Source organism: Calidris pugnax, unplaced genomic scaffold (assembly GCF_001431845.1).
Source record: "Calidris pugnax isolate Ruff unplaced genomic scaffold, ASM143184v1 scaffold225, whole genome shotgun sequence".
Lineage (NCBI taxonomy): Eukaryota > Metazoa > Chordata > Aves > Charadriiformes > Scolopacidae > Calidris > Calidris pugnax.
In genome coordinates, this window is record NW_015091072.1 from 1,944,819 (window position 1) to 1,971,223 (window position 26,405).

Sequence of the window (26,405 nt, forward strand, 5' to 3'; positions counted from 1 at the left end):
CTGGCGGGAGGGAGGGCGGGGTGAGGCGGGGCTACTCCCGGAAGCGGAAGCGCTCGGCGGTGGCTCCGCTTTTCTGGGTGATGTCGCCGAACCGACGCCGACCGAGACCCTCTGGCCGGGCGGGGCTGGCGGCGCGGCCTGCCCGTGAGTTTCCTGCGCGGCCGCGTCGGGGCTGGAGGCCGTTGTTGCTGGCGGCAGCGGCGGCTCCGCTCTGAGAGGGATCGGCGGGAGGTGCCGGCCTCGCCCCTGGCGGCACAGGGTGCCGGGCGGTGTGTTTCGGGAGAGACAGCGCCTTTCTCCTGGGCGAAGGGGAAGCGGGGGGGGCTTAGGGCCCTTGAGTCAGCGCTGTGAGGCCGCCATCCCCGCCGGGGCCACCTCTGCCGCGGGAGGGCCCCGGGCAACGGCTGGGGGGGGTGTCTGAGGGGAGCTTCGGTGCGCCCTGGTGCTTCTGTCTCTGCCTCTCGCTCAAGCCCCTGGTTTGGGCTGTCCGTCAGACGAAAAGCACCGCTGCGGATGAGCTTTTGGTTGGAGCCGCTCTAACGGCTCTTGCCTTCTCGTTCGGTGGCTTTCTCCCAGCTCTTCATGGCAAAATTCTCGGTTGGATGCTCCTAGGGCTCGTCTTCTTTCTGTTGTCAGCCTTTATCGCCCCTCGATTCCAGTGTGCGTGGTTGGTTTGTTTTGTGGGTTTTGTTTTTCCTCATTAATATCTTTTCTCATTCGTTTTTTCAGAGTTACCACTTGTAGGTGCTATCTTTTCAAAATTAATATCAGTTATGAACCTGTGACAGAGGTTAAATAGTAGGTGTGTATTTAGGTGTGTATGTGGTAAACTGCGAGTGTGTTTGTGCTAGCTTAATTCACTAGTTTAGTAGCTATAATGAAAACGTAGCATTGGTAATTGGTAACTGAAAAGCATGTTTCAGCAAGTTTGAGTCTTAATCTAGCAAACAGTGTCATCTCAGCCTTTGGGGAAAAAGAAACCAAAACAAAAAAAACCCCAAAAAGTCAGATGGCAAGGTTCAGTCTGCAAATTCATTGGCCAGCGTTCAAATTTACATCTTTGCTCTTTCTTGCAAAACCTTTTTGGGTGAAGGGGTTTTGTGCCTCAGTGCGTGACTGTGAGAACTAAGCAGTATTATTTATGGTACTTCAAAACTCACTGAACTGCAAGGATTGTGTGATCTAGGGGGAGGGAGGATGTTTTTGTTGATTTTTTTTTTTTTTTAAGGGGTTTTTGGTGTTGAGGGGTTTGGGGTTTTTTTAGGTTGTGGTGGTTCGTGGGGAGGTATTGTTTTTCAGTCTTTTCTCTTTCTTTTAAAGTACAACGCGGGGCTAGACCAAAATCTCTGAAGGGGTAGATTATACATACTGTGCTATAAACTTGCTCTTTGTTTAGGTATGGAAATAATAATTTTCAGAAAGATTAAGGTCCTTTTTACACTTGGGAATTTGTATTCAACACTTTCAAAGTACAGGATCACTAGTCAGTTGGACCAATTTAATAAAGAAGTTGTTTTCATCATGTCTTACAAGTATTTCACAAGTATTAGCATTGCCTTTTTTGGATAGAGATAGCAAAACTAGTGAGAAAGAACAAGCAGGAAACAGAAAAACAGATTTCCAACTCAGCTGCTCTCTTGAATTGTATCGCAGCCTTGTGAAAGGCCTGGCTTCACAGGAATTAGCCTTAATGAACAGTTGGTGACCTGGTTTGATTTTTCTTCCTTTAAAGCACCTGGAAGACTCCAGTGAGGATTGGAGTGTCACAAGTCAGCAGAGGAAAGGAGTTGTTGTTTCCATTCCATGGATCCCTTGGGTGCTCCTTCCCAATTTGTGGACATTGACAGTCTGCCAGGCTGGACTGATGCCTATGAGGCAAAGCAGCTGGACTCTCACCAAAATCCTGTTGAAAAAGCTCAAGTTGGTGTTAGATCACCTTTTCCATACAGGGAAGACATCAATGCAAAAATAATCTTATGGTAAGTTCCATATGGCCATGGTGTGTTTGTCATCACTTCTCCATTTACTGTTGGGATCCAATTGCCTCATATAACAATTCCTGCTATAGAATAAAGCCTTCAGGCATCAAACATTACAGGTCTGCAAAGAGAATAATCTTTTTGTTCACTGTAAATCTGCAAGTCTGAGATTTGCTCCACCATAGGTTAGAAACTGTATGTTCATAGGCATTCCTTGATGCAACGGACTGGAGCTGTACTTCCTACTGTCATACCATATGCTTAATATCAAAACTTAATTGGACACTTTGATACAAATTTTTAGATTAAAAAAAAATATACTTGATATCTACTAGCTTTTTTTCTTCCTTTGCTGGCTTTGTTCTGCTTTCATCTCTCTGGTTTGGATCAGTATTTCTTTCATGTGGTTCTTGTGGCTTGCTTTGGGCTCTCTTTTTTTTTTTTTTCTTTTCTGTTTTCTGTCTCCATGGTTTTGTATCAAAATCCATTGATAAAGTACAGTGGGCTGAGGTGAACTTACTCCATCAGTTTGTGTTTCCTGTAACTCAGTATATTCAAACCTGCTCTCTAGATGAGTAACTGTTAATCAGTATGAAGAGAGAAGGATTTCTCAGGGACACAGGTTCAGGCATCAGCCTGAACCTCTCTCTGGTTAATACATGCAGGAAATGGGAATGTTCATGGATTTCCTGAACCTGATTAAGTAAAAAAAAAAGAGAGAAGTAAAAGGTTAAACATCTGTTCCGACTTGGGCATAATAAATGTGTGCAATTTCAACAGTTACTTTAATTTCTCCCTGTGTGTGGGAGTCTGTATTTCCCTTCCTTTGCTTTTTGATCCCAAAATCTCTAATGGCTTCTGTTGTGATAAAAAGCAGGTCAGAGTTCTGCTACTCCATTGTTTCATGTGCATCTCTGCTTTGTTTATCTTCTGCATGTCTGATCCTTGAACAGCAGAATGAACATGATCAAATTGCAGACTCACAATTCTGGAACAAAAGTAATAAAATTTGACTAGCTGCAGTGTCACTCCAGATCCTTAGTGGCCTGAGGAAGAGCAGCAGCCATGAAGTGCCCTGGATAGTGTGTAGGCAGACCCAAAAAGTACATTGAAAAAAGTATTGACATTTTGAAAGTAATGTATTACAAGGACAGTCCTCTTCTTTCCAAGAGAGAATACAACTTTTTTTTTTATTTTAACATATTGTTCTCCATGCTGCTGTGCATCTTCTGGTGGCTACATACAGCTACAAAACTGCCTTTTCTACATCAATAAGTTACTGTTGAGGCTGGGAATTTTTAAGGAAATGATGGGTGGCATGCAGTCTTTCTTTATCAGTTAGAGGCAAAGGATGATTTTGCATGGTAAGCATGTCAGGTTATGCTATGCTCTATGGCCACTGGAGTACTGTTAATGCTTTTCATTTAACTTGACATTTCCTTGCTTGTCAGCATTTATTTGAGAATATCCTGCTTAGTCTGATGTTTAGCCTGCAATAAACTGTTTCCTTGTTTCCTCAGGAAGGGAGATGTAGCGTTATTGAACTGCACGGCCATAGTAAATACCAGTAATGAAACTCTCACTGATAAGAATCCGGTATCTGAAAGTATATTTGTGCATGCTGGTCCTGACCTGAAGGATGAACTCCAGAAACTCAAAGGTAAGTGGCTGGAGACATTTTTATCTTATGGAAATCTACTGTCTTTGCATAGTACAAAGCATCAGGATTTGGCCATAAACTAAAATCAAGATGTAGCTCTCCATCAACAATGTCTAGTATTAATGTGAAATAAACAGAGGAAACACATGTCAGTCTAGTCTCTTGTCTTTTTTGCCATTTGGATTACAGATCATTGAAAGTCTATGGCAGATACTCAAATTAGCAATTTGAGCCCTTGCTTTGTGCTACAATAATTCCCACTGTTATCTGAAGCCACTTAGAGTAGTTAGTTTGTCAGAGCTTTTACTCAAGGGACCAGTCTTGTGGATCTTCAGATTTTGTTCTTATCCCATTCAACATGTATACGCAGTGGAAGACAGGAACTGAAGTTCACCATTGCAGAAATTGAGTTCTAATATACACTTTGTGTGTCCTCTTTCAGGCTATTATTTCAGGCTGCACACACAGCCTTTCAGGAAACTAGGGAACTATGTCAATAATAGATGGAATGATAAAACACTGCATGTCTAAATAAAGTCTTGGTTGATTACTGAGATTGTTTTGTTCATTTTCCTGTTCTGCACAACAAATGACTTTATTAGAAAGTTACAAGACCTTCCCTAGTGGAAGGCTATTCTGGAAACGGATGAAGTTTCCTTTGCCTAGATTCTTTATTAACAGAGTTTGTGGCTGATAATAAGATTTACAAATACTCAGCTTTATTCCTGGTTAGATGAAGAGTTTCCTTATTTTGTGAGGAACAAAGAGTTTATGGTTATCCAAGGTCATACAGAAGTCTAATACAGTTTTCAGTTAAAAATTCACATTTCTAGTAACTATGGTACTGAGCTGAATTTTGAGACTCAACCGATCCCTGATTAATACTGCTCACTATCTTGGGTGACAGCTCTGTCGTCTTATCACATAGTAACAAAGTGGAAGGAGTCATAATATTTCTAATATAAGCTCTTGGTAGCTTAAACTACAATAGAATAGACATTCTCTGCTTTTATGAAATCATGTTATGCTGATCCAGCTTGCTTTTTGTGAGTAACCTGGAAGTGAAACAGGAAGAAGATTAACCATGGAAAAGTGAGTGTGCATCCCCTGTGTGGAAACAACTCTTAAAATACAGTAGATGTTACAGAATAGTTAGGACCCTGCTATGTGCACTGAAACTTTTCTAAAATAAACTTGAGTGTCTGGTATGCACTGTAAGCTGAGAAGAGGGACGACATTTCAAGGAGTCCTTAAAATTTGTGATCTGTCAGCCTTGTAGGGAGTTATTTGTAAAAGTTGGGCTTAGCTTCTTAAATTCCCTTTTATCATGCTGAGTTACATGTAGTTTTGCATCTTTCACCTGAAGAAAGACACTGTCTTCTCTCTGTAATGCATTCTGCAGGTTCACAACTCCCCATGCATGACAGTTTCCTTTTAATCTTGTGACAAGAGCTTTTCAGAGATCGGTTCTTCTGTGACACTCTACCAGCGAGTTGTGTTGGGGGAGGAAGAGAGACTGGGTTACAGCTTTGGCTTTTGTGCACCCGTGATGTGTTTGTCACAGTAGCAGAAGGGGAAGAGAGCTTAGTTAAGAAATTAGTTTATGATTCCTGTGTCACCTCTGGCTCCTTTTTGCACTCTTTCCCATTTAACCTTGAACTTTTTTCATAGGAAAATGTTCTTAGGGAGAAAAGTGAAAATGTATGATCTTTGCCCTAAAGCTGTAAAATGGGTGCAGTGGTGATCTTCAGTTGGTTCTCTCCTGCTTTATTCCTACTGCTTGGTATATAGTCATATTTCATAGACTCCAAGGGAAAAAAATCATGATGTTAAAGCATGTGACATGCTGACCTTTCAAAGGTCTATGCTTTCATTAAGGCTCAGCTAACTTGTATGTTCCTGGGAACAGTGTGTAGTTTTGATTAACCCAGAAATGCTACAGCCAAGGGTCCAGGCTTGCAAATGAAGTGCTATTGATACATGCTTGCCTATCAACATACTTGTTGCAATCTAATTAGGACTTTCTGCAACAGCAATGCATAGTGGTCTTCCAACTGCAGTGAGCTGTTTTGTCTGCTGCAGACTTCGTGTGGAGGGTTCAGACTTCCCATTTTAAACTTGGAGAGAAAGCTGTGCTGTTGGAAGTCTCACTGGATAAAAAATAAGATTTTGAATTTATTCCCGGTTTTGCCACAGACCTTTACCTTGTGCAGCTCACTCGACTAGATCACTTCACTGTGCCTTCAAATAGGAATAGTACTTGCTGCTTCGTTTAGTTTAATAAATTTTGTAGAGGTCTCTAGGCAGAATGTATTGGGAAGTACTAAGTGCAATGTAAGTATAGTTAGAGATTAGTGATGCCATGTCTGGTTATCTGAATTTATTAGTTTTCCAACTTTATTCACAACTATACCTCAGTCAAACTTGCTTTTTTCTTTTTCACAAGACAGTTTTTCCTGCAGACCTTTGCTTGTTCTTTGGAAGTTGTGTGACTTGGATCATGGAGGAAGAGTAGTATCTGATAGGTTGTTTCAGTTTTACCTTCTACTTTTTCCATATTGTGCTCATTTAGTTGCTTTCTTGAGCTGAGATGTCTTAGAGGATGTGCAGTCATTCAGAAGAGTATGCTTAGTTTTAGTATGCTGTTAGATTCCTTGTCATTAGCCCAGAAGAAACAAGACAGAGGTCTGTAGAAGCTAATCATGTGATATGTTGGATCAAAAAGTTTACAAGATGTTAGCTTAAAGGCAATGTGTTGTTGCCATTAAAAGGACATGCTTAAAGTTTTGAGTAAGAGAGATTCTCGACTTGGAATGTCTCTTGCCATAAAATATGCTTTCATGTCTGCTGATAGCCTGCCTGAGCACCACAAGGAGCAGAGTGTAGCAGGAGAAGTGAACGCTCCTATTCAGTGGGCAGCTTCGTGATTGACTTGAGCCAAGCTACTGCAGTGCTGCTGCCAGAAGGGTGGTCACAGCCTTCAGTCCCCTCTTCATTCCTTTTCGTGGGAACTAGCAACCTATAAGATCAGGTTGAAACCTAATCCAGTGAAAAATATTAGTTTTCAGATATATCAGAAAGCTGAAGTGCAACCGTACAAGCAGGAGGAAGAAGGTAGAAAATGCTTGTCTTTGAGGGTAGGGAAAGGGTAAGACTAGAAGTATTTCTTCAGCTGTCCAGAACTTGAGTAGACTAGATTTTGGTGAAGAAGGGGAGAGGTTGCAGACATTTCTTCCAGGTGCTGAAGGAAAAACAGACTTCAAACACAGTAGCTCTTCCTAGATTTTTCACTATCAGAAATATATTGACTGAAAGGAATAGAGAGGTCAACGGATGACACTGAGGGTTCTGACAAACCTATTTCCCTTGCAAAAACTACAGGAATTAAGTATGAGTAACTTGCAGGAGATAGCCAAAGAGCAATCAAAGCCAAAAAGAGGTAATGATGTGAAGTATGCTAGCATACAGTAAATGATCCTAGAGTATGTAACTGGAGGGTGCTGTGAATGGAACAATTAAATATGTTGCTTGAACTTCCTTGCCTTGAGACTAGACACCTAGTCTGTCAAGAAAGTATGATTTCCATAAAAATCATACTTCTGCCTTGTGGACACAAAGAAACTTGAAAACCAAAGCAAGCTACCTTGTTCTGGGACCGCAGATGAAACAAGTGCTTGATCTATTGATTTTTTAGTAGCTTTGCCAACAGTTGGTGGATTTGATTATGGAGACTTGTAGTCCTTTTATCCAAACAGCAATCTTCCCAAACCAACTTGTTAAATTTGGAAGGACTTTTTATTGCTTGTTGTGTAGCATATTTGTGCGTCAGTTCTCTGCACGTTGCCGAATCATTTCTCCCTTTTGGCTCTGTATGTTGCATAGTAAGCACTGCTGTTAAGACAGCATTTCTAGCAATTTCTGGTTTGTCTTTATGGGCATAGTTTCAAAATTGAAAGTAAGGAGCACAGCTTTCTCACTTCCTCAGTGTAATTAGGTGATACTAAGCAATTGTCACAAGACAGAATGCTATCTGTAATATGTCTAAAACATTGACTTCTGTATATCAAGTGGAATTGTCTGACTCTGAGGCAAGTCAAGGGCTTGAATACTTCTAGCTTTCTTACGACATTGGCATTTATTCTTGTGTTTATTTTTTTCAGGGTGCAGGACAGGCGAGGCCAAGCTCACCAAAGGGTTTAATTTGGCTGCACGTTTCATCATTCACACCGTGGGACCCAAATACAAAAGCCGGTATCGCACAGCAGCTGAGAGTTCTCTGTACAGCTGTTACCGCAACGTCCTGCAGCTGGCAAAGTAAGCACACGACAGCTCACGGCAGGGTTTGCCATCCAAGGACCATCTGTTCTAGATATTCAGGCCTGTAAAAAGGCTGTGAATATCTTCTTGGACATTAGTGGCTTGATGGTATACTTCATGCCTTTTGTTATCTTTGTTGCAGTGTAGTTAAAATGTGCAGAGAGATCTGAGCTGGTTCAAGTCCTGGAGCTGTGCAGCATCTGGTGACTTTGAAGGGAGGCAGCATTGGTAATTCCATTGGCTTTAAATGGGCTTGCTCAAGCAGCAACTTAATGCATCGTTGCAGCCACACGGACATATCCACAGGCAGATCTGACAGCTGTGTCAGTTCATACATGTGATCTTTGCCTTCACAAAACAGCCACCTAAAATTCTGAGTTAGGGAGCAAAGTTATTTCTAAATCCACAGTTGCTGCAGATGGGTTTGTAGCTTTTCTTCCTTCATCCATGGCATTTTTCACTTCGTTTTAACTAACACGTTTTTTTGATCTTTCTGCTTTCTATTTTTCTGGGTTCTTTCCTGTATTCTGTTGTTCTCCTGTGATGGTTGTTGTGATGGTAGCAGTAACAAAAAGTACCTGAACAAGACCAATGTCAAAAAACGTACTTAACAGTTTCTTAGGGTTGCTCGATTCTTCCAAGTCTGCACTGTGTGTTACAGTGCAATAGTAAGTGTTTCATAATCAAGATTACAGCAAAGGTTTCTAGTATGTGCCAGTTTTGTTCTGCCTCAGAAGTAACAATCAAAATCAGATCTGGATTGAAACATGTTAAAAACAATTAAATATTCTAATAATTCTGCTTATTGAATTCCAAGTACCTTTCAGTCAATCTATTCTATAGAGTAACTTTAGACACTTGTGGAATTGTCTACCAACTCTGAGCGTGCGCAAACTCTTCTTGTGACCACTGGCAACACCTCTGCTTTACTGTTCTAAAAATGTGGCTCTGCTGGAAGTGTTTTACTGATCCTAAAGTATGTATCACTCCAGCCTAATGATTCTCTAATCATACCTATGATTGAGTAGGCCACCTTGGTCTGTTTCCAGACCTCTAACAAAACAAGTGATAGGTCAGGTGGAGGAACAAGAGAATGTTTGCAATGAAGAGCACCTACTTTTCCCCTTCTGTTCCTCACTGTTGATCCTATGCAGGAAGGAAAGTATTTTAGAAAGGGTTGCAGGGAGCTTGAGAGAAGAACTTCTTCATTCAGGTTATGAGAAATTGAAGGAACAATGTAGCTGAGGTAGAAGGAGAAATCTGAGAACAAACACAAGAGGAAACAGTGTGGAATCATTAATGGTTCCCTCCTTTTCTGTTTAGTGATGGTATGTACGCATCTTGCCATGAAGGAATCCTTCTGCACAAACGTGAAAGAGGATTACTGCTGTGTGGAGGCAGGAAAAAAAGGACTGGTGCTATCCATTGTAGTGACAGACACTTGTTCTCATTCAGCCTTCCATTCATTTGTTTTTCTTTTTCTGGATTTCAGGGAACAGGCGATGTGCTCTGTAGGATTTTGTGTCATTAATTCCCTGAAAAGATGCTACCCCTTGGAGGATGCAACCCACATAGCACTGCGTAAGTTTCTTGGGAAGTGACATAAACTGGCTGGCAGTATTCAGCACATCACTTACCTCTGACAGATTGCTGTTGATATGAGGAAACCTTTTTTCAGGGGACTGTAGTTTGTTAGAGGCTGTAAAAAGACCTCTAACAAACATTAACCTTTCATGGTTAATCAGGAAATGGAGGATAAAAACAAATGATCCTTCCTCTGTGATGTTATCAGTAAAGATCCATGGTAATCTGTGTTGGAACTTGAAATCTTCGATACGTTAATTAATAATCTAGAAAAGATGCTGAACAGTGAGGTGTGAGAGTTTGCTGGTAATAGAAGATTGTTCAAAGTAGTGAAGATTGGGCCTTAGTGTGGAATAGCTGTAGACAGACCTCAAGCAACAGAGTGAGTTTCATCTGCCACTTTAGAGTCATCAGTGTATCCAAATGTAAAGTGATATTCTTCCCCTATTGACCCACCCCAGTGTGTTTCTGCCTTCACATGCAAAATGATGGGCTCATCCTAGGAAGCAAAATCTTGAGATTATAATAGTTCCATGAAAACCAACAGCTCACTGGAGTTCAAAACGGCAAGCTAAGACACAACAAAATTAAGAATGTTATGGTATAAATCTGTGTTTTGTCCACCCTTTAAAGCTGCACATTCAAAAAGAAAATAGTCAAACTAGAAGTTGAGGCTGTCAACAGGAATAGGGAAAGGCAAGAAATAGTTAAGTAAGCTAAAGTCTCTTTTTCAGGTTGGAATACATTGAGCTTGAAAGGAGTGTGATAGATGCCTAAACTCATCAGTGGCATGGAAATGGTGAATAGGAATCAGCTGTTAACTGTATCCCAAAATAAGAACCTTCAAACAATGCTACTGTGAATCAGGTTCAGAAAAACAAGGGGAAATAAGCATCAGTTCTTATGCTTACACTATTTGTTTTATGGAACTGCTTACCAAAAAGCATTGTAGATGCTCAAAGTTTTCAACTTGGGTTCAAGAGGAAGCTATAATAAAGAAAAAATGAAGGCTACTAAAAACAAATAGGAAAACTTCCTAGGCTGACAAAGAATAGAAGAATGGTTAGAGAACAATATTATATACTTGCCTGGTTCTTACTTTTCCCTTTTCTCTTGACTTTTTAATTTTTATTAGCTTCCTCCTGTCTGCTTTCCACCACCACCCAGTCCCTGGACCTTCCTGCATGGTACTCCTACACAATAGGGAAGTTATTGCAGTTGGAAGGAGTGGGTTTTCCTCTTGCTGTGCAAGCTGACTGGAGAAATCTTTCTTACCCTCTGTTTAGCAGAGGTGCTGACACCGGAGAAACAGATTTGTCTGTAGTTTTCTCTGCTATCTGCCTGTTGAGTGAGACACATGAAAACATCCGCCTCAATAGGTTCAGAAAACTGCTGTGGAACCACACAGATTCATTTGTCCTGTAAAGTAGTGTTGCAGGTCAAGCCAATTACAACTGAATTTCTGTACAGGAAGTATTTGAAAATAGCTCTTTTGTTTTCCTGCTATTTTTTTGAAAAACTCATGTTAATGTATTCTCTGTAGAGTAGACTTCTTTCCTTTATTGCTCTCTCTTTCTCTCTTATGTTGTCTCTGTAGGGATATATGCTGCTTGAAAAACACTGCTAGACCAACCTATTTGTTTAGACACTTTCTGTCTTGGCAGTCTGACAGGAAAGCACTTGAAAATCCTGACATGTATCAAGATTATTGCAGCTCAAGAACCTCATCTGTACAGGGTTCTGTCTGACTGGGAGCTTGGTTACAGAACATTCTTTTCCCCCCTTAGCTGTGAGTGTTTAGGAACTTGACTGTGTCCCTGGATTATGCTAAAGCTTTGTGAGAGTCCAAAAAAAGTAAGAGGAAATAAATTCCCTCATGGTTTCTAAATATAATTTTTATATGCCTCTTTAGCATAGCTGACCCCAGAGGTGTTGTGTGGCTAACTCTGTCTTGTACCAATTTCTGCTGTGGCTTGCTTTCCTGGGCACAATAGCTTGTTCTAGGAATATCTGGGTTTGGCAATTTGCACAGGACTCTCTAAAGGAAGGATTTGGCTTGATTTTGCAGGGCCGTACAGTCACATTCCACAGTCTGAGGACTGCCTAGTAAGCTGAAATCAGAGAGACTTTTTCTCTTTTGGTATTCATCTCTAAAGTGAGTAGCAGGAAAGAGTTGAGATGGAACTTCCAATATGGCCAGCAATTGATTTCATGTGTTAAACTACCACTTAATCCACGCTTGTGTACAGTCTGTGGTGCTATTTCTTATCAGGAGAGAGATGTGTCTCTCTGTTCTGTACTCTGACTTCTTCACTTGTAGTTGTGTGTGTAAATTTCTCCTCCTATTTTGCTAACGACATTTAATCTTCTTCCTTTCAGGCACAGTTAGAAGGTTCCTGGAGATTCATGGAGAGACTCTGGAGAAGGTGGTGTTTGCAGTTTCTGAGCTTGAGGAGGTACCTCCTTGATGTCTATTCCACCAAAATTCATGGGCATGTTTGATCTTCTTTGCAGCAGTATTCACTCCTGCATTGTAGAGCTGGATTCAGATTTCCCCTTCAAATTGCATAGATTTTTGGTCCTACAGCAATCCTTCTGTCTCCTCCTAACATCTTTCCCAGTACTGTTTATGCTCTTAGCAGTCACTGCGGACATATTCAGAATCTTTCTAGTTCTGGCTTCCATGTTCCTGAGCCATGAACAGGAGACAGATCACCTAGAAACATCTTAAACATTGCTTGCTGGCTTGTTGAAATAATAAGCTTGACATTTAATGATCTGTATCCAGATGGATGCTAGCATTTTGAATGTTGACTTATCTTGTATATCAGACTTGATAATGGCAATTCCTGAGCAGGACACCCACTGTGTTCAGGTTCTGTGGCATCTGGGTGAGGAAAATAACTAACTTGTTGGGTGTTCTAAAACTGCTACTCAGTTGGAGAGAACACATGAGGTATTACAATGTTCAGTAGAGATTTTTCACTCTCTTGCTCCATGTGGGGAGGGTTTCTCTTTGCTGGTTGTTGCCTTTTCTTTTTTTCCAGTCAGATCACTAAAGGTGATCTGCATAAAGGTGCATTTTAATATAAGTAGCCTTCACTAAGTCTGTCATCCATGCATATTGTAACTTCATTACAAAACTAAAGTATCTTCAGTCTGAGTTCATGAAGGTTAAAGCAGTGTTGTCTCCAAGTCATTTGGCAGTACGGCTAAAAAAAAAGTTAGCCTTAATCAAGTTTGTGTGCCTTTATTGCCAGGTAGTAGCCCAAATAAGTCGTGGAGGGAAGTTGTACTTTGCCTCCAAACCTCTGAGAAGGTCCCTGCTACAAGGGCAGGTGTTACTGAACTGAAGAGCAAGGATGCGTGATAGACCTTCACGCATTTTTCTTATTTGTAGGCCACTTACCAGAAGTTGCTGCCTCTGTATTTTCCGAGATCGTTGGAAGAAGAGATACAATCCTTGCCTTACCTCCCTGCAGATATTGGCAATGCGGAAGGGGAGCCTGTCGTACCAGAGCGGCAGATCAGGATCACTGAAAAGCCGGGTGTTCCAGATGGTGAGTTCTTAACTGAACTTTGGAATAAGTATCTCTGTCTGAAAATCAATAGGAAAAACAGAAAAGGCTTCCTACCCCACTTCCCTAAATCGGGCTATAATGAAGAGAGTTGTTGTGCTGCCTCGTTGGCTTCATGTGTTCCACAGCAGTAACTTCTGCTTTTTGCCTCGTTGTGTAGAGTGCTATCATTAGAGGATGTGGTAGAGCTGCTGTTCTGTCTTAGTGGGATGGGATGGAGAGGGGGAGGTGGGGTAGTTCATTCCCTTTGCAAATTTTCTCCCAAGGTAATTAGGAACTTTGCACTTTTGTGGAGTTTTTTTCAGAATCTTGTGTGGCCCTTAACTTAAAAAAGCATTATTGTTAATGGTCTATCTTACATATTAGCAAAATGTTGCTTATATGCTAGCAAATGTTGTCTCAGTTGGTAAGATTGTGTTGATACATCATGTGCATCAAAATAGTTGATGCTCAATGAAAACTAGGAGAAACTATCTAAAAGATAGAGGAGCTAGGTCAGCCCAGAGATCTGTATTTGGGAAATGGCTGTCAAAACTCAGTGAAAAGTCTGCTTGTAGAGAGGTTGCCTAGATGTCAGCATTGAGAAGGTGAGATATGTAGGGTAAAACAATTTAATATGTAAATAGGCATAGATGGCACATTCTGCTTAATTTATTAAGCAGTGCTATGAAAGTTTTGCACTTCAGGTAAAGCCTTAAAACATCAAAAGCAGATAACTCAAAATGGGTTTCAAAGGTGTTCTGCTTTTGCAAGGCCAGCTGGAATAAGGCTGAATATGCAGTGAGGATACAAACAACTTAATTTCCCTGTTCACAGTTTGGTATCTGATGTACTGACTCCTATTGATCAGATTCCAGTCTTCTTTTTTTCTGTCCAAATTGCCGGTTAGAATGATATTTGCAGCTGTGGCTGATCAGTGTGAGGCACTCAACCACTAGCAAATAACTTAAGAAATTACTCATTTTGCATATGTAGAAGCCAATGGGTACAGTGGAATCCTGCACTTTTGTCTCACTGCTGCAGTAGCATCTCATGCTAGAACTGGGAAACTTGATTCCTATCTGGATTGCCCAGAGAAGTGATGCTAGAAGCCTTGGCAATATTCCTTGATGACATCAAGTTCATTGGAGCATTCTGGTATTGTCACCAGCAAGCAAACCTGTGCTCCTTTACTTTGTCACACAGGCATATTGTAAACAATACTATAAAAATATTCAAACTCAGGTTATCACCAGCTCTACAGCATCTGTTCAAAGCAGTGTCAATGCTATAAAAAGTGAGCCCTTTCTATGGTACAGCTTCTAAACTGAATAAAGCTGAACCATCTGTGCTTCTGCAGACTTATTTTTCCCCTGTAAGACGACTGTAAAGCCTGAGTCTCTCTCTCCAGACCTTATTTTCTGAGAGAGTTAACCATTATCCCTATGTCACAAGCTCATGACTAGGACTTGCCCACTTTGTTTCCAGGCAAGCCAATGTTTTAAGGGAGTCCATAGTTATCGATCATATTCTATAGCCTGTGCTGGAGAGATACTAGAGCTGCATCATGGTACGTGATCCCTCAGGTGATTTTCTGTGTTGGTTTGTAGCATGATGACTGGGTTGGCTCACTGAGATATACAGCAATTCAGCAACAGCATCGCTGTCTTGTACACAGCTTGAACATTTTACACTGCCTTTGTTTCTACTGCAGATGCTTCAGATGAAGAGGGTCTGGAGGCAGATTTGTCTTTCATTGGTTCCCATGCTTTTGCCCGCATGGAGGGAGATGTTGATAAACAGAGACGCCTCATCCTTCAGGGACAGTTGTCAGAGGCAGCACTGCAAAAACAGCATCAGAGGAAGTGAGAATTTCCTTGTCTGTGTGAATGTTTGGGGTTGGTTAGCCATTCAGAGGACCAACCTTTAAGATTATTTTGTTATTTGTAAAGCCTAATCTTCTAGCTGGGGAAAACAGATAAAACATGGTGTCACCCTGGATTGTTTGGCAGCCTCAAGGGAGAAGGGAAGGGGCAGTAGGAGGAAAAGGGAAGAGTGATAAATCTATTAGTGTGCACAGTGCATCCAACCATCTGGCTTGTCTTTTTGCCACGAGATGTCACTGTTTTATCATCACTTTTTGTAGCGGGGTGACCTGCTTTCAATACTGCCCACTTGCTCCCGAGGCTCTGGGCAAAACATTTTTCCTCCATCTTTCAAAACAGAAGGATAAATAAATGAATGCTGGGGCTTTACTCAGGTTTGGGTGGGTTGTTTTTTTTTTTCCCCGCTAACCCTAATGTGCATGATCACTTTCTTAGAAGCCAGTTCCATGCAGGACTACTCTTGAGGCATGGTGTGCTTGGCTTGTTTTGTCAGATGAGGCTCTAAGTTGTTTATCATTGAAAAGACAAAAAAAAAAAAACAACCAAAAGCCATATGTGACACTGGTTGCTGCATAGTTATGTTTGACTTGTAGACTTTTTAAAGAATTTTTTTTTCCTCTTTTTGAAACACTGACGTGCTCAAATTCAACACCACTGTAGTTACTAGTTAGTTCATTTTCATTGCCCCAGTGAAAATAACTAGGTATGTAACTGAAATTCAAATGTTTTGGTTTGGTTTTTTTCCTTTTTGTTTTGTCCTCCAGCACTTCTTTCTTTAACAACTTGATAGTTGCTCCACAGGTCAGAAAACCAAAACATTAGAGAGAGGGCTCAGTCAAAAACAGCTTGTTTTGTCTTTCCCATGTACATTTTAAGGCTTCTAATGCTAATCCAAAGGGGGATTGGACCTGACCACATGTTTTTAACTTTCTAGTTATAATCGCTGGCTGTGTCAAGCAAGAGCTGAAGACCTCTCTGATATTGCTTCTCTTAAAGCCTTGTACCAGACAGGTAAGTTCAGGGTACTGATAGCTGATGTATATTGTCTTAAAGTAAAAATACAAAATAAAGATAAACTATTTTCATTGGATTTGAGTATACAGTATATCATGTTATTGATCTAGAAACCTGGCCAAGAACTAGACAGCATCCCTGCAGTAAAGCAGAAGTTCTGTCTTGATTGGCTTTGACAAACTCTGTAGTAAACTCCAGAACTGCTCTGCTTTAGCAATCTGAGGATACGTGTGTATCCTGAATTATCTGTAGCTTTAGATGTAAATCAGTACTTCTAGATTAAGCCAATGCACGAGATGTTCTGTATGAGATAATTAGACCAGAAGATTAACTGTCTCCACCCTTTTGTTACAAAGAAATCAATGTTGCTTTCAGATGATTAGTGTAGAGAAGAAGCAGTTACTGAAGCAACTTTTAATACAGCTTTCCTGAACAAAACAGCTTGCTTTGTTTCCCTCAGGTTAAATATGTGTTGTTCTCCTCTGTATCTCCTGGTACTAGTGGCTGAGTACCATGAGCAGCACATCTTGCAACCATGAGTTTTGTAGGTGGGATGATTAGGGAGAGACTCAACAACCCAATGGAGAGTTCAATGGAAGAAAATAGCTGTGAGGTCCCTGTAGCCAGGGAGGTGCTCTGGAAACTGTGCTTTTCAGTTCACTTTTGCTCTTTAGGTAGCATCATACTCATGTAAAAAATTGCCGTAGTCACAGTAGCTTATTGCTGCTTTGTACCATGACAGGAAGAAACAGGGAGCAGTCAGGGTCTCAAAACCATAGCTGTGTTTCTGCAGAGAAAGTCTGTTTAGCACTTTGGCTTGGTATCTTTAGTCTCCTGACCATCCAGATACTTACCTTAATCTTTGTGCAAATACCAAGGTTGTGTGATACCTTCTGCAATTACTGCAATTTTAAATTGTTTTGTTTGCCTTAGATGAGGCTCAGTGGACTGCAGGTTGCCCATAAGGTGTGCTCTGAAAATCTGTGCATTAGATTTCAGAGCTTGTTTTCTAGGAAGAAGTTTGCTTTGGTGGTAGAACTGTGAGTGAAGGTTTTCTTAAAAATAAAACCTGTGTTATTTTTTGAGATTTAAATGTGGAGTATACAAGAGCATAAAATTGCAGTCCTTAAAACTTAAGTTTCTGGGGTGTGATGCACCTTTCTTTTCTGAACCAGAATAGCTACTGGTATTGTAAGAACAGTAACTCATCTTAATATGAAAACCAGATTCATTGCAAAAATTGAGTTGTGGCGGGTTCTCCCTAGTTTGAAAGGGACCAACTCCAAAACCTGGCATGACTGAGAGATATTTTGAGGCATATTTTTCTTTGTTTTGTAGGTGTGGATAACTGTGGTCGCACAGTGATGGTGGTAGTTGGAAGGAATATCCCCGTAACATTAATAGACATGGAAAAGGTAAGGCTTTGTAAAACCAGAGTTTTGTAGGTTGAATATGAATATTCAGGATGTGAAAGTCTGATTATAGAGGTAGTTCAGTGATAATACTCAGGAAATTATCTGTAGAAGACTTAGATTAAATAGAAACTATTTTTGTTGGCAGATAAAAATTGGGTGGGAGTGTTGATCTGCTGGAGGGTAGAGAGGCTCTGCAGAGGGATCTCGACAGGCTGGATGGATGGGCTGAGACCAACGGGATGAGGTTCAATAAGGCCAAGTGCAGGGTCTTGCACTTCGGTCACAACAACCCCCTGCAGCGCTACAGGCTGGGGGCAGAGTGGCTGGAGCTGCCTGGCAGAAAAGGACCTGGGGGTGTTGGTCGACTGTGGGCTGAACATGAGCCAGCAGTGTGCCCAGGTGGCCAAGAAGGCCAACAGCATCCTGGCCTGTATCAGGAACAGTGTGGCAAGTAGGGCCCGAGAAGTGATCATCCCCCTGTACTCGGCACTGGTGAGACCCCACCTCGAGTACTGTGTCCAGTTTTGGGCCCCCCACCACAAGAGGGACATTGAGGTGCTGGAGCAGGTCCAGAGAAGGGCAACGAAGCTGGTGAGGGGTCTGGAGCACAAGTCTTACGAGGAGAGGCTGAGGGAGCTGGGGTTGTTCAGTCTGGGGAAGAGGAGACTGAGGGGCGACCTTATCGCTCTGTACAAGTACCTGAAAGGAAGCTGTAGAGAGACGGGGGTCGGTCTCTTCTCCCAAGTTACAGATGATAGGACAAGGGGCAATGGCTTCAAATTATGCCAGGGGAAATTCAGGTTAGATATTAGGAAACATTTCTTTACTGAAAGGGTTGTCAGGCATTGGAATGGGCTGCCCAGGGACGTGGTGGAGTCACCATCCCTGGAGGTATTTAAGAAACGTGTAGACATGGTTCTTCAGGGCATGCTCTAGTGCCCAAGATTATTGGTTTGTCGTGGGCTGCTGAGTGGGTGGGTGATGGATTTTTGGTTTGGTTGTTGTTGTGTGTTTAGGTGGTGTGGTGGTGGGGTTTTTTTTGTTTTTTGTTTTTTTTTTTTTGTGGTTGGACTCGATGATCTCTGAGGTCCCTTCCAACCACCACAATTCTGTGATTCTGTGAAAAATTTATTCCATTATAAAACTTTGTGCAAGTTGAGGTGGCGCTTTTTGAGGAGAAACTGGACTATTCTTCTCTAAACTATTTTTAGAGAAGCAGGCCTAACGTGGCATCCTTCTTCTCAAGAAGGAGACTTGGCCTGCTTCTATCACTGGCACGACGTGAAGGGTGAAATGTAACAAGTCAAATTAGATTTTCATGAAAACAGCAAGAATTTATCTCCTCCATCTGTGAGGTCAGCTAGACAAAAAACGCACCTAAATGATTACAGTAAAGTCAAAGATTTGGGATGTTCACCTTGCTTTTGTAGCTCAAACGTGCTACTCAGACTCATTTCTGATTTGGGAATGAATTAAACAAAGCATATTAAAATCTAATGTAAAAGAGTTCTTTGCATATATAAATTTCATTTCTTTCTGTCTCAGGCTCTTCTGTATTTCATCCACGTCATGGATCATATTGCAGTGAAGGAATATGTCCTGGTGTATTTCCATACACTCACAAATGACTACAATCAACTAGATTCTAATTTCTTGAAGAAACTCTATGATGTTGTTGATGCCAAGTGAGTATCAATAGGAGAAGAACCCCTTCTAGTCTTCCTCTGTGCTGTGCAGATGTTCTTCTGTATCTGGTTTCCCATTTATTTGTGAGAGGTCCTCTGTCCTGTGCAGATGTTCATCATTTCCTGTATCTGGTTTCCCATTTATTTGTGAGAGAGTTTTGCTGGGGCAAAAGAGCAAAGGCAAGAGGAAGGAAGATATGTTTTCTTTCCTTCTCAGAACCATCAGTCAAACCAGGAAGTTCTATGGTCTTCAGTGTCCCATCTGGAGCTGTTAGAGAGGCATACTGGGTGTAGTGTCTGTCTCTATCCAGAGGTGAAGCTTCTGGAGCTTGGTGGTGTTAAAAGTATGTTGGTAGTTGTGAGGGAAGGGACTTGGGTAACATTGGTAGTCATAATTTGTCCATAACTTTCCTTGTCCACATAAGACTGTAGGCTATGATGTCTTTACCTGAAAAAAATAATCATTCTACTTTTTTTTTTGCTCTTTACATTTACTTTTCTGGTATATGGCCTTATATTAGACCTAGCTTTGTAAGATTAGATCACAGGCACGTAAGCAAAATGATCTGTGTTTTAACTGTTATGTTGTGTAGATGAGCTTAATTAGCAGTGACCTTTAAAGAGGTTTTTTTTTCTTTCTTTATACCAGGTACAAAAGGAACTTGAAGGCACTGTATTTCGTCCACCCAACATTTCGTTCAAAGGTGAGGTTGATAGCACAAAAGAGTGTTTTGGGTGTTGCCGGGGTAGTGTGTAAGACTGTATGAGGAGCATGGAGGTATATAGAAGACTTCCAAAATTAGGCAGTATCTTCTGGATCCACGGTCTACTTGCAATTCATCCCCATTTTTGATCTAGCTGTAGTTCTTCCAACCCAAGTGATGAGCTGAACCCCAGTGCAGTGCAGCTCTGTGCCTTGGGTTGCGTGCACTCTCAAAAGAGAGAGGTGGAAGCTTTGGATTTCACTTATTTCAAAGAACCATTTTGTCCTTTTTCCTGCTGGCTGGCTGGGTGACAAACTATGACCAAACTCTCTTAGAATTCCTTTTTGTGTAGTTCATTTCCTGGATGTTTCACCTTTTCTTTCCCCACACGAGGTATTGCACATGTGCTGCGTATCACTTAAGAGCTGCCCTGGTATGGGCAGAGGGCAGTGTGTCGAGCAGCAATGGGATTAGTCAAGATTATAGAGTGTAGAAGTAGCAAAGATGAGAAGAATGCTTTGTGGCAAAGTGCAGAAAAATCCCGTTAAGCCTTCAGGAGATGAAAAAAAATGAACTCATCAGGCAGTAAGACGTTAGCCTTGGCTATGATCTGTGTCAGGCAACAGAAGATGGAGCTTGGTCTCTTCTGTACTTCATACCCACTACTCATTGCAGCAGTAGGAGTACTTCAGATGAACTGTCAGGAGCAGCCCTTCCTCAAATTTTTGTTTGTCCTATTAACAGTTAGAAATGTGATCCTCCATGTTCACACCAAATTAACCTCCATGTTTATTCTGCATTTTGCTGACATTGATCAAATTTGAGAAGATTATATGCATGGAAAAAACACCTGTTTGCCCATTTCCAGCAAGAATTTGGTTGACTCCTAAGCTTCCTTTCTTTGTGTGTGCACAGCTGGGACAGCATGAGACTTGGAGCTTCCTTGTTTTTATGTAGGTGAGATTGAGGCTTCCCAAGAGTATACCTTCTGGTTTCTGTCAGGACATTGATTATTCCCACAGGGTACAGATCTGAGGTCTGAGTGCTAGAATTAGAGCATGAAATTGTAGGACCTGGCACAGAACACTAATGAGGTTGTGAAGTTGAGTGGAAAAGTTGAGGTTAGGAAGTACTAGTGGTTTAGATTTCCAGCAGCTCTTCATCCCCCTCCTCTTTTCCCATATGTTTCTATTTGGTTGAGAAAGGTCCGTTTTTTTGGTGTTGTGGTTTGGGGGGGTTTTGATGGTTTTTTGTTGTTGTTTTTTGTGAGAACTTGTGTTCACCAGTCTGTTGCCATGTTCTCTGTCCCTTTGGAAACTGCAGAAGAATTCGGCAGATCTGTGGGGGAAGTAGATAGTTGCTGGGAAGCAAGGGAGGGTGAGAGAATTGGAGCCCCCATAACTTGCTGGAAATGGAGTTGGTTTGTATCCTAGTCTAGCAGTACAGCTGGAGGCAAAAGAAGGATGTGTGTCCCTGTCTTTCTGCCAAGCCTTTTCTCTAACTGAAAGGCAAGTGGGATTGTTGCTGGCTGTCGCAGAGACCATCAGCTTATGAAATATGGTGGGGAATATGCAGCTAAAAGCCCTGGTGTAGAAGGTGGCTGCTAAGAGGGAGTGATTTTTCTCTCCCCTGCTTTTTTTGGCTGTTTCAGGGCTGCTGTCCCTGTGGAAGATAGCTAGCCCAGAAGCCTCAAATATCTTTAAAAAAAAAAAAAAAAAAAAAGAAGAAAGTTTGGCACATTCATCTTCCTACTTGGAGCGTTGACTTCCTTCCCTAGAAATAGTGGAAAATACCCCATGTCTCAAATGTGGGAAAAAGGCTTGTGCATTCATGCAGCTTCCCAACCCCCAAACATCGCCCTTGTACATGTTTCTCATTCTTAAATATTTTATATAAATGGTCCATTTTAGCACAGTATTGAATCCTGACACAGTGGGTGTCTGCCATCTGTTAGTCATGTTGCTTATTTCTGGGCTAAAAGGGATCAAGAGGCTTTTCATCACACCTCTTGGAAACTCCTGTGCCCCTAGAAAACAAGCATAGTTCTGGAAGTGCTTTATAGGGCCAATGGTGATTCTTTGCTGAGTTTCTAGATGTGAAACTTCTAAATTATGTGTATTCTGAGGATAATTGCTGATCTAGAATACATGGTTTTCAGTATGCAGGGAGCAGTTATCCTAAAACACAGGGTGTGTCACTGCACAAGCCATTTTTATACACTAATCCTGCCTTTCTTCATGCTTCAATGGGAGTATTCTTGTGATCTGTGAGAACTTGATTCTCTTGTAGTTCTGCTGAAATGTAACTTGTTATGGTGACATAGCATCATAGGGAACAGCAGCTTTTTAGGCTGGCAGCAACTCTTGCTGTCTGAACGCTTCACCACCAGGACTTAGATTAAGATACCCTTGAAGTGCTGTCACAAAATCCTTCATACTCCTGTGTGTAAATGCACTTCTGCTGCTGATATATAAATGAAGGGATTTGGGGGCATTTTTTGTGTGAATCCTCTCAGCTTCCTGCTTCAAACAAAGCTTTATAGAGCTTGGTATGTTCTGAGTGAAGTGTCAGTGGCTGGATCTGAAACAATCTCACCTGGAGAAATTCTGTTTTCATACATTTAGTAACTTAGCTGTGAATGAAGAATGTCTCAAAACTGAAACATACCTGAATATTCAAATTAGATATACATAATCATTATATTAATGATGTACAATTTTTGTCTTGTTTTTTCTGTAGCAGTCATAGAAGTGTTTTCTGGAGATCAGATGCTAATATAAATGTTGTTGCAAATTGCTCATGGCCTTTTCTACACAAGTTCCTTCCAACTGTAATAAAATTTCCTAGGTGTTCATAATTTTGTCTTTGGGGTATCAGCCAATTAAGAGATTGGTGACACACTTAATCTGTGGTGTTCTGTTTTTTTGAGGGAAAGATATCTGCCATTTTAACTCTGTGGCTTTCTAGCTTGGCAGAGTGACTTCGGTAGACTTGTATTCAGATTCAGAACTGCAGCACAAGAAAAATGAAGGAAAAGTACAGCAGATAGACTGGATTTTTGATTTATTTTTTTTTTTTATTGCTCCTATATAACTTATTCTACTTTCACTGCATTAACAGGGATTTGTTTTAATTTCAAGTTCTGTGTCCCCTTACCAGTAAGGAAATGGCTGTTCTCATATTGCTGTTTCTATAACTTGTGATTATTGAGAATGGGGATAAGAGAAAAATTCTCTAGAAATATTTCTGCCCGCCCCCCCCCCTTCCTTTTTTTCTGTGTTACTTGGTAAGATGTGTCAAATTGCAATGGCTTGTATGCTGAAGGGGTAGGGAGGAGGGATGAAAATTGTTTTTCCCAATATCAGTTTTTATGATGATTGCAAAAATATTCCCTGTTAGACTTTTAAATATGAACATCCATAGCAGTTGTGCTTAATGATTGTCATTCATACTTGGAATGCATGCTACTGTGGTACAGGATTGAGAGGGTATTTTTCACTCGTCAAACTGTCACCCAGTGTCACTCATAAGAGGTCTCTTTAGAAAAATGCAGTAAATAATGGGTGCCAGTAATAGTTTGTCTCCCTGCTTTGTGCTAACATGAATCTCTAATTCTGCCCTTAGAATAATGAACCAATTTTAAATGTTATGTCCAGTTCTTTACTTCGTTTTTTTAATTTATTCCTTTCTTATGAGAATAAGCTGTTTTGAGGAGACAGCATAGTTATTCCAGGACAGTTTTTTAGATATTGACTTTTTCTTTAAATATTGTATTCAAGCAGATCATTTTTATTGACCTGAAGTTTTAGTTTATATGAAGCCCCCACTTTCCTCAAGGCTTTTCTTGTGGTGTTGCTTCTTTTCTGTTAACTTACTGCAAAGTACAACTATCAAACAGAATCACAGAATGGTCAAGGTTGGAAGAAACTTCTAGATGTCATCTGGTCAAGCTGGGTCAGCAGGCACTGGTTACCCAGGACCATGGGAGTCATCTGCAATAGGAGCATTTGTGTCCTGTGGAACAGTAACCTCTGGTTCTCACAAGTGTTTTTTCTTTCCCTTCAGTCTACCAGAAACAGACTAGATAAGTAATAAAATGTGATACAGTGCTTAATTTTGGACAAGGTCAGTTGAAAAGTAAAAGCTTGTGCAATCTAAACAGGGATATTTAATAACTTGTAGAAGTATCAATGGTGTCTTACTGGCCTTTGCAAAACAAAAATTCCTTACCCTGTTTACATCCAAAAGAGGCAGAGGTGTAAATACTTTGAGTAAAATTTTGCAGAATGAGTTGATAAGGCTTTGATAAGAAATGTGGTAAAACAGAAGGATGGACACACACTGAGCCAACTCAAAGCAGAGAGGAGACTTCAGTAGGACCTTTGAACAACTGAAAGTCTCTCTCTCTTTCTTCTCCCTCAAATTGCCTTTTGTGTGAAAACTGGAAGGGAAAGGGTTGAAAATGCTTCTGTCAGAGTCAAATAGGTCATTTCTGAGCCGGCTAAACTGGAAGTGAAAATGTGCTGCTGTTGGTTTTGGTTTTTTTTGAAGACAAATAACAGAGTAGCTGTTACTTTTGTGCAGTAGGAAGAGACCTTAAACTGGCAGCTGGGGAGGAGCGAGCATGTAGTCAGAAGACACTAGCTTGAAGGCTCTCAAGACGGTGCTTGCTAGCAGTCACTTGTGTGTTACTTCCTGACCTGGTTGTGTTATTGCCATGATATTAGTGTTTCAAGTAATGGCACCAAATGAATTTGGTTTTGTTGGGGTTTGTTTTCAGGTCTCGGCATGGTTTTTCACAACCTTTACAGTCTCAGGGCTAAAGGACAAAATCCACTATGTGGAGAGCCTTCAGCAGTTGTTCACAGCCATACCCCCGGAACAGATTGACCTACCCCCTTTCGTCCTCGAGTATGATGCCAGGGTAAGTGATCACATGTGGTAAGCATCAGTCTTTGCTCCTAAGCGTAGTTCTTGTGCATCTCCCATTCTGCTCCACAAGAGCTTTAAAGGCACTGACTTCCACACCTTAAGAATGGGGAGAAGAAAGGGAGGGTTCCTGAAGAGTCTAGTTGTTCTTCTTTGAGCAACAATTGCCTTAAATTTTTTTTTTTCCACATCAGTCCAAGTAGAGGAGTTGGCTAAGGAGCAGACTCCTTTCCCAATTGAGCAGTCTTCTATGTGCATAAAAGGCAGACTACCTTTCTTCAGCCAAGAACTGTAACATAACACACTAAGAGCCTGTGGATAAGGTAAAATTCATGTTATACCTGCTATACACCTTACACTGGAAAAAAAAAGTGATCTTGTGTTTCATCTTCCCTGTCCCATGTATCAACAAGCATGGAGGAACTAGGGGAAAAAATAGCTGTGGAATGAAATGAAACTGTAGAAGTGTCCCTTGCCTTCGTGTTGGTCCCCTTCCTCCTCCTCCTCCCTTCTCTATCCCAGGTCTCTACCCAAATGGTGGAATGAATATGGCTTGGGTTGGCTGAATCATTGCAAAGAGGATGTGCTGTAACTGAAAAATAACAGCCAGAGCTGTGTGTCTGCATAAGCAACTTTGTTTTGAGTGACTGCCTACACTAGCATTTGTGGCTTCCTTGCGTCACAGCTTTGGCTTAATGGCAAAATTTTAGCCTGTGCTTTTTGCTTAAAACAGAGGCAAAACCATGGCCTCTCTTTTTTTTAACCTGACTACCTGCACAGTCCTCTCCTGAGTGGATTGTGGCAGTCACTGCACTTGTGAAGAGGAAACAGGGAGTACCTGTTTATTTCTGCTGCTGTGTCATATCCATTGCCCCAAGGTGTGTTGGAGAAGACTTCTGTTCAGCTGCTCGTTCTGTTCTCATTTGCAGGAAAACGGGCCTTACTATTCTTCGTATCCTCCATCCCCTGACTTGTGATCTGCAGTCCTGTGATGCTGCTGGTTTCCCATGGATCCAATGACCTGATGCCTGCCAAAACCTGTGCATTTGCCCATATACAGAATTCAGAGAGAGGGTTTTCCTCCCCCAGCTCTGGTATTTTTTTACTGATGAGATATTTTCAAGCACTCGAGCAATCAGAGAACTTTATGCCACTGTGAACTGTACGACTATTTCAAATATATTTATCCAACGGAAAAGTTGATTTAAGTATCACTAGGTGCATTTTATTTTGTTCTTTTTGAAGGTGTTACATTTATTTCTGAACAAACTTTCTCTTTTCTGGGAAATCCACCAAAAACACTTGATCATGGTTTTAACTACTATAATTTTTCAGCTCCATTTGTAATTCCCATTTCTGTCTGGTCTGTACGAATAGTGTGTAGTACCACCCTGACACATTGGTCCTCATATGGTCTCTGTGTTTCACATCTGATTACTTTGGTCTTGACCCAGCAACAGTATCTGGAATTGGGAATGCCATGTCTGCGGGCTGAACAAAGCACTACAGCCAAGCCACGTTTACTGCAAGAGTTAATACCATAAATGCTAGGTGAGCTAGGAGGAGCCTTGATAAAGTCCCTGTCGGTTTTCATTGGATGATGTGACATGTCAAGATGCCACTACCCTCCCAGTAAGAATAAAATTGAAAAGCATTTGTGGTTTCTTTCCTCTAA

At 41.2% G+C, this 26,405-nt stretch overlaps 1 protein-coding gene across 3 annotated transcripts; it reads left to right on the top strand.

Annotated features, from left to right (window-relative positions):
- Window positions 1–24: 24 nt before the first annotated feature.
- On the top strand, window positions 25–26,405 carry GDAP2 (ganglioside induced differentiation associated protein 2). Of its 3 annotated transcripts, XM_014957274.1 has the most exons (15): window positions 83–144; window positions 730–802; window positions 1,733–1,979; window positions 3,500–3,639; window positions 7,800–7,953; window positions 9,449–9,537; window positions 11,920–11,996; window positions 12,941–13,100; window positions 14,812–14,962; window positions 15,918–15,994; window positions 17,336–17,412; window positions 18,958–19,097; window positions 19,747–19,801; window positions 24,582–24,725; window positions 25,660–26,405. In XM_014957274.1, exons 3-15 carry the CDS (start codon window positions 1,804–1,806, stop codon window positions 25,705–25,707), a joined length of 1,488 nt encoding a protein of 495 aa, XP_014812760.1. In that variant the 5' UTR covers window positions 83–144; window positions 730–802; window positions 1,733–1,803; the 3' UTR covers window positions 25,708–26,405. The 3 variants fall into 3 exon arrangements, with proteins under 3 accessions (XP_014812759.1, XP_014812760.1, XP_014812761.1); XM_014957273.1 differs by lacking the exon at window positions 730–802 and having other exon boundaries at window positions 25–144; XM_014957275.1 differs by lacking the exons at window positions 83–144; window positions 730–802 and adding an exon at window positions 454–660.

Excerpts from the sequence above, each read along its gene's own strand:
- GDAP2 (XM_014957273.1), top strand. The coding sequence starts at position 1,804 with ATGGATCCCTTGGGTGCTCCTTCCCAATTTGTGGACATTGACAGTCTG. Across the intron at positions 3,640-7,799 it reads TGAACTCCAGAAACTCAAAG|GGTGCAGGACAGGCGAGGCC; the intron begins GTAAGTGGCTGG and ends TATTTTTTTCAG. Across the intron at positions 11,997-12,940 it reads CAGTTTCTGAGCTTGAGGAG|GCCACTTACCAGAAGTTGCT; the intron begins GTACCTCCTTGA and ends TCTTATTTGTAG.